The 15,953-nt window shown below is 47.2% G+C and overlaps 2 protein-coding genes across 10 annotated transcripts; one reads left to right on the plus strand and one right to left on the minus strand.

Annotated features, from left to right (window-relative positions):
* Positions 1-3,063: 3,063 nt before the first annotated feature.
* On the plus strand, positions 3,064-10,590 carry LOC118223630 (prostaglandin D2 receptor 2-like). Of its 2 annotated transcripts, none has more exons than XM_035410400.1 (2): positions 3,064-3,154; positions 7,330-10,590. In XM_035410400.1, the coding sequence occupies exon 2, from the start codon at positions 7,416-7,418 to the stop codon at positions 8,556-8,558; it is 1,143 nt and encodes a 380-aa protein (XP_035266291.1). In that variant the 5' UTR covers positions 3,064-3,154; positions 7,330-7,415; the 3' UTR covers positions 8,559-10,590. The 2 variants fall into 2 exon arrangements, with proteins under 2 accessions (XP_035266291.1, XP_035266290.1); XM_035410399.1 differs by lacking the exon at positions 3,064-3,154 and adding an exon at positions 3,650-3,992.
* Positions 10,422-14,689, minus strand: si:dkey-165a24.9 (probable G-protein coupled receptor 132). Of its 8 annotated transcripts, none has more exons than XM_035410398.1 (4): positions 14,090-14,689; positions 13,643-13,697; positions 12,879-13,490; positions 10,422-11,399 (listed from the first exon to the last, which is right to left on the minus strand). In XM_035410398.1, the coding sequence occupies exons 3-4, from the start codon at positions 13,454-13,456 to the stop codon at positions 10,985-10,987; spliced, it is 993 nt and encodes a 330-aa protein (XP_035266289.1). In that variant the 5' UTR covers positions 13,457-13,490; positions 13,643-13,697; positions 14,090-14,689; the 3' UTR covers positions 10,422-10,984. The 8 variants fall into 8 exon arrangements, with proteins under 8 accessions (XP_035266289.1, XP_035266287.1, XP_035266286.1 ...); XM_035410396.1 differs by having other exon boundaries at positions 13,643-13,764; XM_035410395.1 differs by having other exon boundaries at positions 13,656-13,697; positions 14,075-14,689.
* Between the last annotated feature and the right edge of the window lie 1,264 nt (positions 14,690-15,953).

Raw genomic sequence — 15,953 nt, forward strand, 5'->3', positions numbered from 1 at the left:
ATAAATAATGATTTGCCCACTCCCCCAACCCCCCATCTTACCCCCATAAATTACACCTATGCCATTGCAAGGCCGTACAGTTGTGTGAAAATAAGACGGGACAGGGTGGTGTGTCCCGGGACAAATCCAAGGGGTAACTGGGGATAACAGAACACGACCAACCACCATCAGGGGTCCTGGGAAAGGACGAACGAACAACCCTGTCACAGTCGCAACTCTGCCCAATGTGTAATTTTAACCATCATCACATGGCCACTATAATCAGGAACAGAACAGTGCAAGGGATAATGATGTGGTTGACTTGCCTGTCAATCTTCTGATCTTTCTGTGCAGGTCCAGCCAGCCCGTGGGCCTATAGGATGCAGTATTTAATTATATCTCAATACCACCTCTTGCACAGTGCACACCTCCACAAGAAATCGAATAATAATAATAATAATAATAATAATAATAATAATAATAATAATAATAATAATAATAATTTCAATAAAGAATCAAAGACCATGTGCAATCTCATTTGAACTATTTTTAACCAGTTAAATCAGGGGATGATGAGGTGGCAGGCTGAAGGAGCCAGGTTGGGAATTTAGCCAGGACAGCAGGGATCCCCCTACTCTTTGCAATGAGTGTCACGGGGTCTTTAATTACCACAGTGAGTCAGGACTTCGGTTTAACATCTCATCCGAAAGATAAGCGGTGTCCTATAGCATCTCCTATAGCAGTGTCCCCGTCACAGCACTGGGGCCCAGGAGTCATCTGACCAGAGGGAAGATTGCCCCCTGCTGGCCCACCAATGCCACTTACCAGCAGCAACTTTCCCCAGGTGGTCTTCCATCCAAGTACTAACAAAGCTCACAGTTGCTGAGCATCAGCCATTCAGCAGGAGCAGGGTGCATGGTGGTATGGCTGCTGCAAGGTAGTCTCATTGAGATCAAGATCTCTTTTACAAAAGAGACCTGCAAACAAATAGAATGTATAAAAACTTTAAACAGACAAGTACGATTAAATATAATTTATTATAAATTCAGAAAGTTTTGGTGCCGTCCAACCTGGGGCTCCCCCAAAACATTATCGCTTTCCACTGCATTTCAACCTTCAACTTTATTTATATAGCATTTTTTTTTAACTGACACTGTCTCAAAGATGATTTACCATGGGGAAAAAAACAGGCCTGAACCCCCAAAAGGACAAACAAAGGTTATTTTTTTTTACCTCCTCAGAGGGAATAAATGGTGGTGAGAACAAAACTCTCCAGTGTAATAGTTAAGACAGAATGAATGGTAACATACATTTAATAAGGAATCTTGCAGAAAACAATAAAATCAGTTTGGCAGGTTACAATCAGAGGTAGTTAATTCAATTAGGTGGTAAAATACACAGTTTCAATCACGGAGGTGTGCAGTTACCTGGAATTCGGAAGGGCCTGGTAATGCATAGGCTTCCAGATTGCATCATGGATTTTGTGGCTTCCCTATCCCAAGGTACTTAGAGCTTCCTAAGGTTTATGAAATACAGACAATCAGCAGAAAAATCATATCCTAATGCTTCCACCAGAGGGCAGGATTACCCAATTTAATTGAAATCCAGGGGCGGAATCCATCTTTTTTTGCATTGACCTTTTGCCCTTTTCACTGAGCGCAGAGTACGGTTACTGGAAGTCCGTCGTCGTCAGTGAAGGGTTTTCAAAATGTGTTAACAATTTACAGACAAAAAGCAGTAGTTTGTCCGGGCCTCGTTTTACCAACCCGTCAGTTGGTAACGACTATTTTAGCCAGGGCTAGCAATGATTAGAAGTAAGGTGTAACTCACCGGTGCAGCTGCTGACACTGTGTGTGCACTGATAATGGCGGCACTAATGGAATGGGATGAGGAAGCCAGTCGGCCTAAACCAGTGGCCTAACCCCACCCTGCTCCTGATGAGACCAGGCCAGTAGCGCTCAGCAGCCGTGAACTGCCTGGCATAGCTGGCTACGATCATAGCTCAGGCTTGTGTCTATACTATACTGTAGGGTAGACCTGTATTCATACACAGTAATATATTCGGCTTCAATTCAATTCTTGCACAGCTTATATGGATCCAGCAAACATACATTTTACTCTATCAAATTAATGCAGCATTGTCCCGTGTGGGGAACACCGACAGTGCAGGATTTAAAAGACGCAATATGCTTGCATATGGACGCAGTTAGGGCGCAAGCATAAGCGGTGCACAGATACTTGGCAATTACATTTGCATTATCCTTTTTTAGAACTGAAGCCCTCCCTGTTCCACGGTAGTCACGCGGTTTTAATTCAAACGAGAAGGCAGCGTCAGCCTCAGCTTCGGTATATTGCGTCCGCGCAACCTTCCATTGTGCCACTTATCTTTGGAGAAATTACGCAAAGCAGGTTCAGGACAGAGAGATTGTTCTTCTTTCTGCATTACTTCTGTGAGTCAGAGTTGAGTAATATGATCCGTGCATTGAAAGAAAAAAACCAAGGAATAGGCGTAGTCTACTAATTAACACCGCGCCACATATAAATGAGTTTTCTTTTTAGACCAATATGCGTCCATTTAGTGCATTTTAATGCGTCCATAAGTATCACGAAGGCAGTATTTCAACAACACTTTCATGCATAACCTATTATAAATAGGCCCACTGTAGGCCTACGTTGCAATTATCCGGTCCATATTTCATTTGCACAGTTATTCACACAAAAACATAAACAAACAAAATCACAGTCTATCGGATCAACTGACTGGCCCTAACATGTAGTAGGCTAGCCTATCGGTAGGCTGCTGCTGTTATTTATTTATTTATTTATTTTTAATCACATTACTCATATTTCAAATTATGAAATTCGTAGCCAACGCCTCATTATTTTACCTTAAACTCAGGCTAAGCCGACAGCCTGGTTGATGCAACAAGTCTGTCGTCTGATGAGACCTCAGCTATGTAAGCAGAAGACTTTCCTGAGAAGCAGAACCGTCACATTTCAGTCTGGATATTGCAACATCTCGTACATTAAAAACAAAGAGTCATCACCGCGTCGGATTTCATGTCATTACATAGAAGCTGTAGATTAAATAGGCCTACTGCTCAACTGGAGACAAGTTGTATCCTTTCTAGTTTTAAGGAATCACTTAAAGGACGAATAAGTAATAATTGATAAGGTAAGGCGGTGCATCAATATATTCTTTCACCCACTGCTTGGCTTTTCGTTAGATAAATTAACATAACGAATTCAACGTGTGAATTTTACGATGCGATTAAATAGAAATCAATCATGACCCATCAGTCATTTTCTCTAAAGGTATGATCTACGCAATGCTATTTAACAATCGGAGGGCAACACACCAACAGACCCTGTAGTTCATTTTTGTCCCCTTTAGGACAAAAAAACCATATCTACTATATTCTACTATGCTGAAATCTACACTACAGGGGGTATTCAGAAAGAAAGAAATAAATAATATTTTAAATAATATTTTCACTGTAATATATTCGAGTCATCCCAGACACTGGAATTATGTCAGCAAAATAAACAAAAATAGGCTGATTGAAACTTTTTTCCGCTGGGTTTCAGGAGGATATTGGCATGCTTTCAAGATGCAAAGCTATAAAGGGAAATAATACTAGCGAACACTGGCCATTGCTCAACCGTAGTTAGAATTCTTTACTTCTGTTGTCTCGCGACTTGCCCTGCTACACCAGCGCATACTTTGGCGTTGGGAGAGAGCTGGGATTAACGTTGCTTTCGTTTCTGATCCGGTTTTAGCTGTGCTACGGGCAACTAGTGCACTGGGCACATGGCTTGCGAATTTACTGAAAAATCACTAGAGCCAGAGAGGTTGGGCAGTCGATGCAAATCCGCGTGACAAACTTGATAAGCACATCGCACTGCATCTCAACAAGCCGCACTTTATCTCCAACCGTGGAAAATCTGCCATCTACCTGCGCGCGTTTTTTCTTATTTCAAAATCCAAACAAGACCACTCATCGCACTTAAAGGTAACTTTTGCTTATTTAGTTTATTTTTTGCGCTCATACCGAATGTCGCACGTAGCTCTGTCTATATTTTGGTAGTATTGTCATATAGGCTACATCGAGCACTTATTTCTGACTCTATGCCGTTTTAAGGTTGTATTACAATGAAAATTTGTCTTCTTTCCACTATAAGTTTTTATTATTTTTTTAAATTTTAAAACTGAGCTGCTTATTCCCAGTGAGCAAGCGACGTCGCACGGATAAGCCGATTAAATCGAAATGGGTCGTTCTTGGCTCTTCTGTCAACGTACGGTGGACATCCACATTAGATGGTCTATCTGCCAATCTTGATCGAGACCACTAAAATATTGTTTAATGTCTTCTAACTCAGCCTGAATAACGTGTGAGGTGTACGAGGTAACGTCCGGATGAAACGTCTGGTTACTCAGGAGACGTCAAACAGACAACACGGCGGCGTTCCACGTTCGTCGAAAGGACGTGATTTTGCTCTCGGGGTTAGAATTTGTAGTACATATATTTGGATAAATCTATTGGTACTGTTATTTGTTTGAATAAATATGTTTTAACGGATTCTCAATGCAGTCTCGAGAATGCAATATTATTAGATAATTGAACAACCTTGTGCAGTGGCTCCCTAATTTTGTATTCTACAGTTACGGGTCACCCATAGTCATTTTAGTATAGTACGCTTTTTGCAGTAAACTGTCACAACGACGCTTTACAGAGGGGCAAAATGAGCACAAACAGAGCAAGAGCAAAAACTGCTAAGTAATTCGGGGCGTTATGTCTCATGCAGCTTCTTATCGACGTCGGTCATATGCTATAGATTCAGCTACACGTAGCCGCTGGCTGTACATTGGAACTATTTCCCCGGTGACTTTATTGTGCAATTGTGCTGCTACTGTACACGATAGCCTATGCAATAGGCCATATGATATTCTATTGCAGCGATCACATATGGTGTTTCCTGGTACACTGGTCTATTACTGCTGTATTTCTGCCACCTTTTGTTTCTGCTATTTCTGCCTCCAACTTCCTCGTGCCTGTCTGGTGCGATAACGTGCTGCTGCAAAATGTTGCATGATTTTATCTGTCTTTTTTATGCCTTTTTACCTGCTCAGGTACTGCAGCCTTCCAGCAAACTCTGGTATTTTTACGCAGTTGTACTTGAAGTAGTCTAATGTTGATTATTACGCATCATCAGTTGAATAACTGACTGACTGACTGACTGAATCAATCAATCAATGCCACCCCGCCCTCCCCACAATAAATGCTATAGCTGATAGAAAGGTTAATTAGGTCCGCCAGAGCCAGCTGCCCTCATTCATTCTCACCTGCAAGAGCGGGCTTTGTTGTTTTTTTTATTATTCTACATGTATGCGAGATACAGGTATCTCATAGTGTCAGTAACAGGCTAAAAGTAGCCCCCCCCCCCCCCCCCCCCCCCCCCCCCACGCTTCATACACCCCTGAGTATGGGACCCAGCCAAAAGTATGGGAAAAGTAGAGTAAAATTTGTTATTTTTGCTACATACTTCAGGCATTGGATTTGAGTCCAAAAGATGAATAAGAGACTGAAGTACAGACAATCAGATATTTCATGTTGCCTGTGTAAATAAGCCAATATGTTTTACCATTTTACAGGAATATCTTTTTGTGTTGAATCCCACCATTTTCTGCTGTGCAAAATTAAGTCAACGGATGAATGACACGTGTTACTCAGGTGTTTCCTTTTGCATGGATTATTCACACATAAAAGACCAGCGAGTGCCTAGTCTCGGTCTTCGCCTTTGTTTTCATCTGTGGAGATGGCGTTTGGAGTCAGGAAGCATACACCACTCACAAAGACCAGAGAACAAACTATGGCTGAAATGCAGCTAATCTTTAAGCTAATTGAACAGAAGAATTCAGTACAAAAGAGTATAAAAAAAGACCCGATAACTATCAAGGATGTGGAGATGGACCGCCAAAAAAAAAAAAAAAAAAAACTCTGACTCATGCGCTTCTGAGTCAGAACCGGACGACGGCAGCAGCGCCCGGTCAATCAAAAAAAATCAGGATAGGAAGTACACTGTGAGGCGCTAGCGCGGCAGAAAGATTCATAACGATTTAGTTTCATCAAACCGTTCCGTAAGAGACGGCGGTGCAGCCGTTAGCCATATATGCGCCGTTTGGGGGTCCTATCCCTCTCTCAGCTGTGGTCCCTTCTCTATCATTTGTTCTCGCTGCTTTCTACCTGTCCGAATACAACAGTAAATAAACAAATAATTGCAAAAGGACGGAGTAGGCTACTGTCCTGCTCTCCTAAAATTAAATTAAAAAAAAAAAAAAAAAAAAACACCCTTCTGTGGCAGCCAGCCGCAGTTTGTTGTAATAAACTTTAATGATAAAGTTTGCGCATTTTTAAATTTATAAGGTGCAAAAAAAGCATATTTTGGGGCTTTGGTCTTGCGTGGTTGATGGTGTTTCCCAGACTCCTTCAGGGTAAGACACTATCGAGGCACTTTCAAATGACTACTAGTAAAGGAGATTAGCATATTGTTTATGCGTTACTTCCACGATTGTGCGATTGTATACGCTCAGGCTAGTCTAATCGAGTCTACCATTTATGCTCAGACAAGAAAGCAAATAGTTTAGTACAGTTCAGAGGCAATGGAAAGCATGCAACTTGCATTGAGAGAAAAAAGAAAAAACAAAGGAAATTGGTACTGATTACAGAGATAATTTTGCACCCGACATGACTGCAAAAACAATCTCTGTGGCTGCACTGTAACCACGTTCTCATGGCTTGGAACTTGATAAGTTTCCATATAAAAGTGACGCCATCAGACCCATGGGTAAAATACATATTTGTTTTGGATTCAAATACTTTTCTGTGCTCTGTTGATCTTGCGTGGTGTAATTTAGCCAGTCAACATGACCAGAAGGCGGGGTTTGCACTTTTTGAGAGTATTTCATTGGTTCCGACAAGACAAGACAAGATCAAGATCACCAGACAATATCAGTAAAGTGTAGAAAAGTATTTGAATCCAAAACAAATATGTATTTGACCCAGGTCTGGACCGCACGCATATACCCAAACCAAGGGTGATGTAGAGCTTCCCATGAACAAAACACAAGCTCCATTTTGTGTAGCTGCATGGAACGGTCCAGAGCAATTTCAGTTTCAGTGTTTCAGTACTTTGGTGATCGGACGTTTCGTGAGGGGCAGTTCACACTGCCTAAACTCCTCTCTGCAGCACTCTACAGTGGTTTCGCCACTTCGCAAAAAAATAGTCTTTGAGCCTGAACCGGGCCACTGCTCTTCTCACTGTCGTGTCTTCCTTCCTCTTCTGTGTCAGCACCAGTTTCAGACAGATGGCACGCGTGTGAGGCAGCCAGACCAGGCCAAAGCCGATTGGTTGGTTGGTTGGTTGGCTGGTTGAAGATGAATCGCTGCAACAGCTCCCTGTACTGCCCCATCATCCAGGAGATGATGAACAACAGGGGCGGCACGGCGTCCAACTCCTCGGAGTGGGCGCTGAACATGGGCGTGGTGGGCCTCCACGGGGTGATCTCGGCCTTCGGCATCCTGGAGAACCTGCTCATCCTGTGGGTGGTGGGCTTCCGCGTGCGCCGCTCGGTCAACAGCACCTGGATCCTCAACCTGGCCGCGTCCGACCTGCTGGCCACCGCCTCCCTGCCCTTCTTCACCTTCTTCCTGGCCCGGGGCTTCACCTGGACGCTGGGCACCGCCTTCTGCAAGGTGCACTCCTCCGTCTTCTTCCTCAACATGTTCGTCAGCGGCTTCCTGCTGGGCGCCATCAGCCTGGACCGCTGCCTGGTGTCGCTGCGGCCCGTCTGGTGCCAGAACCACCGGCACGTGGGCCTGGCCACGCGCGTGTGCTGGGCCGTCTGGGGCCTGGCGCTGCTCAACACCGTGCCCTACTACCTGTTCCGCGACACCATCCCGCGCTGCGACGGGCGGATCATGTGCTACTACAACTTCCGGCAGCACGCCCCGGAGGGCGCCCCGGTCGAGACGCTCTGCCGGAGCAGGCAGGACGCCCTGGCGGTCAGCAAGTTCCTCCTGGCCTTCCTGCTCCCCCTGCTGGCCATCGTGGGGAGCTACGTGGCGGTCAGCGTCAGCATCCGGCGACGGGGCCACCGCCACACCTTCCGCTTCCTCCGGCTGGTGGTGGCGGTGATCGTCACCTTCGTCCTGTGCTGGGCGCCCTACCACACCTTCAGCGTGCTGGAGGCGGGGGCCGACTACAACCCTGCCCTGCGGCAGCCCGTGGCGCGGGCGCTGCCCGCCGCCGCCAGCCTGGCCTTCCTCAACAGCGTGCTCAACCCGCTGGTCTACGTCTTCAGCTGCCCCGACTTCCTGGCCAAGATCCGGCAGTCGCTGGGGGCGGTGCTGGAGAACGTCCTGGCGGAGGACCTCGGGGACCTGGCCCGCCGCCGCAGCACCGCCCCCTCCTCCGTCAGCGCCAGCGAGCTGCTGCCGAAGGGGCCCCACCCTCGCCCCGCGCCCAACAACAACGGCGCGAGGCGGGACAAGGAGGAGGCGGAGCACCCCGTCTTTTGAGGGGAACCCCCACCCCGCTGCTACCGCCAGGGCCACCGCCGGCGGGGTGAAAGGTGGTGACGATTCTAGGGGGCCCACAAGTTGAGGGGGGCCCCAGGGCTAGAGAGGGCCCACAAAAATACCAGTAGGATGGGGCCTGGAGCAATGTTCTTTCAGGGGGCCCAGAATTCCTGGCTTCGCCCCTGGTAGCCAATGCACTTCTGGATAAGAACTTTCAATTGATTTTTATCTTGTTTACAATTCGCTGCACCCAAGGACGTAGATCTCATTTCAGTTTTGGCGTTGGGTGGGGTGGCGAGGGGGGAGTGTCCACAAACAGGAAATGTTCTTTTCAGATTTTTTTCAGGGCTGGGGCAGGGGGGGGACACTAACAGTACCACCCAATACAACATGATAACATTTGGGGTGGGGCCCTTTGATGTTTTCCAAAGTTGTGTTAGTCGTGTGCCCCCCCCCCCCCCCCCCAGGAGGTGCGTCCAAAATGGAGATGTAGAGAGAAAAAAAAATATCTTTAACAGACACAAAAAGAATTTTGTTTTTCTCAAACCTGCTTGGCAGGCTGCTTGCTGCACACAATTTTGTCACCCAGATGCTGAAGTTGCTTTTTGTTACAACTTTTTGCCACCAGGAGGTGCTATTTTATTAATGTGGACCTCCATCTTTATTTCCGGACATTGACTTCTCAACATCCTTTTGGGGAAGAGATAAATAGCACCAGACTGAAGACACACCTATTTCACAGAACAGCCCAGCTGTCAGGACTGTCACTCAGTCCTATACCTTTGCTGATGTACAGATAATAAGTAAGATTTTATCATTATTATTTTATCATTATTAAAACCATCCCGGTACAGTTTTGAAACTGCTCCCACCATGATTTTTTAAAACATTTTTGTTGTCTGAAAGACAATTTCACAGACATTGTAAACTGGTTGTTATTAACTGATTATTTGCCCTCTGCTTTTTTAAAACTGCCGTGATGGATCTCTATCAAAAGCATTGTGGATACCACGGTTCTCAGTAATTTTAGATCCATATCTAAATTCTTCTGTTGTCGTTAGTTCTGCTTTCAACGTAAAAGTCTAATCAGTCATCTTAAAAACTCCCCTCTCAGAGAGTTCAAAAATGTTTTCAGCCATGACTAAAAAGTTTTTGTTTTTTTTCTAACCTATCATTTTTTTGTGGCCTTAGGAGAATATACTGAACATCAGAAATGTTTGAGTTCCAAAAGGTCATATTTTGGGCCCACTTGTCTCCTCTTTGTACATGCTTCCCCTTCATTAGAAAGCATGGTATTAAATGTCATTTTATGCCAGTTGTATGCTATTATAACTGTATATCTGTGCAAGTATATCTGTGAGGATATACTCAGACTGCACCTTAGTAAGATGAGTGGCAAAATTCTAGCAGAATTCTCTCCAGCTGAACCAAGATAAAACAAAAGTCCAAGGCACTGAGTCAAGGGGTCACAGAGAAAATGTGTCTCTTGTGTTAGGCTGGCCATGAACACAAAAACGGAAGAGATCTTGGCGTAATTGTGGGTGCTGATTTGAGCTTTAAAAAGTTTATTTTTATCATCTGTGGAACATCGTAAAAGCGAGGTCTTTCCTGGCAGAGAAATTAGCAAATGCCTTTGTCACCAGCTGATTAGACTACAGCCAGAGAGACTCAAAGCAGCAATGCTCTCTTCACTGGTGTTCTCAAAACCAAAAAGAAAAAACACTCAATGGTCGCAAACAGAGCAAAATGCGACAGCACTTGTTCTGACAAGAACCGAGAAGAGAGCGCATAGGACACCTGTTTATATATCTCTGCACTGGGTACTGTTCATTTAATTAATTAATTTCAGAACTCATTTTAATGTGCTCTTATTTGTTTATTGGGAGACGTATGCAAGACATACACGCAATATGAAGTGTACCGAGTCTAAGCACTATGTACGTCCCATTTTTACAGTTTTGTTTAGGCAATATATAGAGGCAGACAGAACAAATAGAACAAAACTACCCCCAACCACCACTGCCCCCCCCCCAAAAAAAACATGGTAAGACACAAAATGTAGGGAATGCAGTATATGATTTGCCCTATTACAGGGGTCTAACTCATATTTTTTTAAAAGTCAGCTTTTAGATAACCAAATGAACTTTTATCAGTAGCTCTTCTCTATTATGGTTACTGTGTTTTTACATATCGTTTTATATACACCGTTTTGAATGGAAATGTCTTGTTTTTTTTTAAGCGTCCTTTGATTGCTTTACTATAACTTGAGCTTCCATATGCACTTTCAGCTACAACAGTTGTATGAAGGGCACAAAATAATAATAATAATAACACTATTATTATTATTGTTGTTATAATAATAATAATAATAATTATTATTATTATTGCTACTATTATTAATATTACTATTATTACCAGCAGTATTATCATACCCTAGTACAATTGTCCGTTACTTTATACTGGCTGTCGTCTTGTTCGAGGCAGAGGTTGCAGCCTGAGTTGCCCTTGCTGGAGCCCCACCTGCCCAGGCAGCGCAGGGACTTGAGCTCCTTCCGGACGTTGTTGCTGAGGAAGATGTAGAAGAAGGGGTCCAGCAGGCTGTTCAGGCTGGTCAGGGCGAAGCACAGCCGGTAGGCGAGGAAGAGGGACCGCTCCAGGTCGCACCGGTCGACGGCCAGGAAGTACGCCACGAACTTGTAGGCGCCCACCAGGTGGTACGGGCCGAAGACGACGAAGAAGATGACGGTGATGACGACGAGGGTGCCCACGATCTTGCGCCGCTCGCGGTCGGAGGTGGACGGCGACTCGCGCAGGGCCACCATGATGCGAGCGGAGGTGTAGCTTATGAGGGGAGGGAGGGAGGGAGGGAGGGAGGGGGAGAGAGAGAGGGCGAGAGTCAAAACAGCACTCGCTTATGTATTTAGATCGGGCACCCAACGTGGAGTATACCCAATTCCCACCCCAACTTGGAATGTTCAATCTGCAAACACAGCCCGCATTCCTGTGCAACAAGTACAGACAATCACCGCTCTCAAGTGCTTTTTTTTCTTTTCTTTTTTTTTTATTTCTTCACACCGTGGACTAAAGCCAAACTCGCACAGAGTGGAGTCGGAGGAAGACCTTTCGTGCGTTGCTGTCACATGCAGCCCTTCCCCCCCGAATGACCACTGGGGGGGTCACTGTAGGGGGGTTGAAACGCAGACCCCCTAACCGGCTGAACCCTCTCGTACCCTGGCTGGCGCAATCGGCAACTGTGTCACCCAATGGTGCCACCGGCTACGCTTGGCACAGGCAAGACTGTGAAGTTTATCCATGCAGCACAGCATGGTGCCTTGGCTGAATGAGCCTGATGGCATCCATTAAATATTAATGTCAATGTGTGATGGAGATTGACAGCTTGGTGAAGTGCCAACGTTGACATGGGCTTCCATCCTTCCACTCTTGGTGCGAGCTACGAGGACTACGCGACCTTCCTCTGCAGCAAAGCAATCGCACGAAAAGTCATGATAACCTAATACACACACACATACATGCACATAAGCACACACACACACAGACACAGACACACACATGCACACTTGCACACACACACACAGGCACACACATGCACACTTGCACACACACACACACACACACACACAGGCACACACATGCACACTTGCACACACACACACACACACACTAGCACACACACACACACACACACACACACACACACATACATACACACACAAGCGCACACACACACACTAGCACACACACACACACACAGGCACACACATGCACACTTGCACACACACACACACACACACGTACACACACACACACACACACTAGCACACACACACACGTACACACACACACACACACACTAGCACACACACACACGTACACACACACACACACACACACACACACACACACACACACACACAGACACACACACACACACACACACACGTACACACACACACACACACACACACACACACACACACACACACACACACACACATACATACACACACAAGCGCACACACACACTAGCACACACACACACACACAGGCACACACATGCACACTTGCACACACACACACACACACACGTACACACACACACACACACACTAGCACACACACACACGTACACACACACACACACACACACACTAGCACACACACACACGTACACACACACACACACACACACACACACACACACACACACACACACACACACAGACACACACACACACACACACACACACACACAGACACACACACACACACACACACACACACACACAAGCCCACACCTACCCCAGTATGCCACAGGGCAGCAGAAATCCCAGCACGATGGTGGCGATCTTGAAGCGGGCATAGCGGGCGCTGACGGGGTACTGCTCCAGGCACAGCCCCCTGACCGGCCGGTACACGGACGGGTACAGCCCGCTGAGGCTGAAGAGGAAGGTGCCGGTCCAGACGGCCAGGCTGGACAGAACCGCGACCCGGACGGTGCGGACACGCCGGCTCCCCAGCGGGTGGACGATGGCCAGGTACCGGTCCAGGGCCACCAGGCAGAGGTAGACCACGCTGGCGTACAGGTTGACGTAGAACAGGTAGCCCACGAAGTTGCAGGCGGCTGAGCCGTAGACCCAGCGGTGGGAGCGCTGCAGGTAGAGGATCCACGCGGGCAGGGTGAGGAGATGCAGCAGGTCCGACACCAGCAGGTTGATCAGGTAGACCAGCTGGACCCCCCCGCCGGAAAGGCCCAGTTGGTACAGTCCCCACAGAGACAGCAGATTGGCCGGCAGCCCCATGGAGAAGGACAGGCCGTAGATGCACGTCAGCCCCCAGATGTCAGCATCCAGTGAGAAGTTGCAACTCCCGTTGCTCATGATGGGCTTTTTAATAGTTCCACGGTCAAAAACCCTAAAAAAAAAAAAAAGCAGAGCATCACATGAGTCTTGGGAAGGTTAATGCTATTCCAAAAAAAAAAAAAAATCAGATAAAATAATCAAATGTATAATGCGAATTCAAAATTTTTTTAAGCAGAAAATTTGGGAAGAAATTTTACACATCACCGTTATACTCAACCTTAACACCAGTGCCCCTTAACCCTCAGCTTCAGCTCCATGCCTGTGGACCAACACAGTCTGTCTCTGAACAAACAAATGTTTCTCTCTACTGCACATCCTCCTGAGACCTCCCAATTGATTTTGTCCACAGTAGGACCCAATGAGTCTCTGTCCTTAATTTCAAGAACATCATATTCTACTATGCTGAAACGTACAAGATGAGGGACATTCATTACAAATAAAATAAGCAATGTCTTGGAAAATGTTTTCACCGCAACATGTTTTTCTTTTGTCACTTAAGACACTTAAAAAAATAATAATAATAACAATACTAATAATAATAAAAACGTAAATACTGAAAACTCAGGAAGATAAGCTGAAAGAAAAAAAACTAAAGAGTGAATATTTCCCAGACAGTTACCTATATTCAACACTCACCTGTACTCAAATTACCTTGCGCAACAATGGCACCGTTCAGGACTGTGTACAAAATGGTGAAAACTTATATGCCTGGTTGGTTCCCTGCGTAACAAGAAAGAGAAAAAGAAAGCTTTCGCGAGAACTACACGCAGGACTGCCACACACACGCCTGACTCAGTGCTGAACATTGACAGAGCATCGTACAAGAAAACTATTTGTACAAATTGCCAGGAAAAAAAAAAAAAACCAACTTGCTTAACTTCCTCACTGCCTATCTGTCAGAGCCGGCTACAGGAAGAGCAAGCTTGCAGTAGGAAGTCAGAACATAATTGCAAAGTTTCAAATATCAAGGGCTGCCATCTATCAGTGTTGCTTGATACCGCCCCCCTCCTCCCTGTGAAGTGCATGAACTGTCGTGCCTTTATGTGCCATTTTAGAAATGTTCATTGCTGGTTTTGGTGGTGCGGCTGAAACTGAGAATGAAAGATTTCTGAAATAACTTTTGACCGACCTCACAAATATCCCAGGTAATATTTTTAGGTAATTAGCCCCTTTCACGGTGTGAGATCACAAATACGTGATTAGAATGTTTTGAACTGAACATTCCAATGCTGGTGTAACAATCACTACTGGGAAAGCAACAGAGTTCCAGAACACTGACATCTGAATTTAGAAGAAAAAAAAAACCATTCCAAAAAACCTACTCTTCGAAGGGTTAATTCACAGCATACATTTTTTCAGCTTGATTAAATAACCTATAATGCCCAGACAAGTAGGTACATGAGTACTAGAAATGCTGTTACAACAATGGCACGTATGCTGGAGCAGTGTCCCGCATACATTATTACATTAAAAATTAATCTGCGCACTTTATGTGGAGCTGGAGTGAATTTTGAGCGCTGCTAGACCTGAGGAAACTTAAGAAAGGGCACGGAGGTCTGCTGTGCGCGGGATGTGGTGTGCACTGAGGCTGTTCGTATTTTTAAACGAGCAGTCGTGCACGTCACTCGTGCATGACTCTCTCTCTCTGGCGTCGGTTTTTTTTGCGGGAGGAAGGGGTGTGTGCCGCTGTTTTTTGTTTTTTTTTCCAGTCCGTCTTCCTCTTGCGGCCGAGGCGGTTCTTGCAGCACGCCTTCCTGCAGACGGCCGCGCAGGCCCAGACGGAGGCCGCGGCGAGGGCCAAGGAGCAGCGCCGCCACGTCCAGGCAGTGGTAGGCGTACCACTCGAGGACGAAGTCGGCCCGCGCCAGCCACAGGGCGGCGGAGCGCTGGACGGCGAGCAGGTCGGCGCCGCCCGGGGAAGCGCCGCCGGACGCGCTCCCGGTAGCGGGGCGGGATGACCAGACGCTCCTGGAGCAGGTTGGCCAGGCGGTGCAGCGGGTTCAGCGCCCGCCCCGGGGAAGTCCACCCAGTCGCCCAGCTGGGGCACGTAGGAGGGCGGCGAGGGCGCCGGGAGGAAGTGGCCGTCCCCGGCGTTGGCCCAGCGCGCGTCGCAGACCACGGGCGGGCGCAGGTAGCGCCCGAGGAGCGCCCCGAACGGCAGGGCGGGGTCGGTCAGTCCCCCAGGTCGTACCCGGCGTCTCGCAGCCCGGACACGAAGGCGGCGGCGTCCTCCAGCGTGGCGGCGGCCACCTTGGCGCAGATGCCGTGCCCCAGCGCCTGCGAGGAGGCCGCCTCCGCCTGCGGGTACAGGAAACGCATCACCGGCCCCTTGCGCCGATTCTCCAGCGTCCGCCGCGCCAGCTTGTCGTAGAAGGCCAGGTCCACCTCGTCCTCCGTCGGCTTGGCGGCGTCGACGGCGGCGTAGTGCGACGCGCTGCCCTCGACGTACCGGCTGCTGGCCGAGCGGATGGCGGTCAGCCGGGGTGTCCCCGGGCGTGCGGCTCCTTCAGCGGGA

The sequence above is a fragment of the Anguilla anguilla genome, chromosome 3, assembly GCF_013347855.1.
Source record: "Anguilla anguilla isolate fAngAng1 chromosome 3, fAngAng1.pri, whole genome shotgun sequence".
Classification (NCBI taxonomy): Eukaryota; Metazoa; Chordata; class Actinopteri; order Anguilliformes; family Anguillidae; genus Anguilla; species Anguilla anguilla.

Bases quoted from the DNA above. Each gene is read 5' to 3' on its own strand.
- LOC118223630 (XM_035410400.1), top strand. From the start codon at position 7,416: ATGAATCGCTGCAACAGCTCCCTGTACTGCCCCATCATCCAGGAGATG.
- si:dkey-165a24.9 (XM_035410390.1), bottom strand. From the start codon at position 14,244: ATGTTCAGCACTGAGTCAGGCGTGTGTGTGGCAGTCCTGCGTGTAGTT. The intron at 13,491-14,089 runs GTAATTTGAGTA...TTTTTTTTTTAG, and splicing joins CGGTGCCATTGTTGCGCAAG to GGTTTTTGACCGTGGAACTA. The intron at 11,400-12,878 runs GTAGGTGTGGGC...TCCCCTCATAAG, and splicing joins CTGCCCTGTGGCATACTGGG to CTACACCTCCGCTCGCATCA.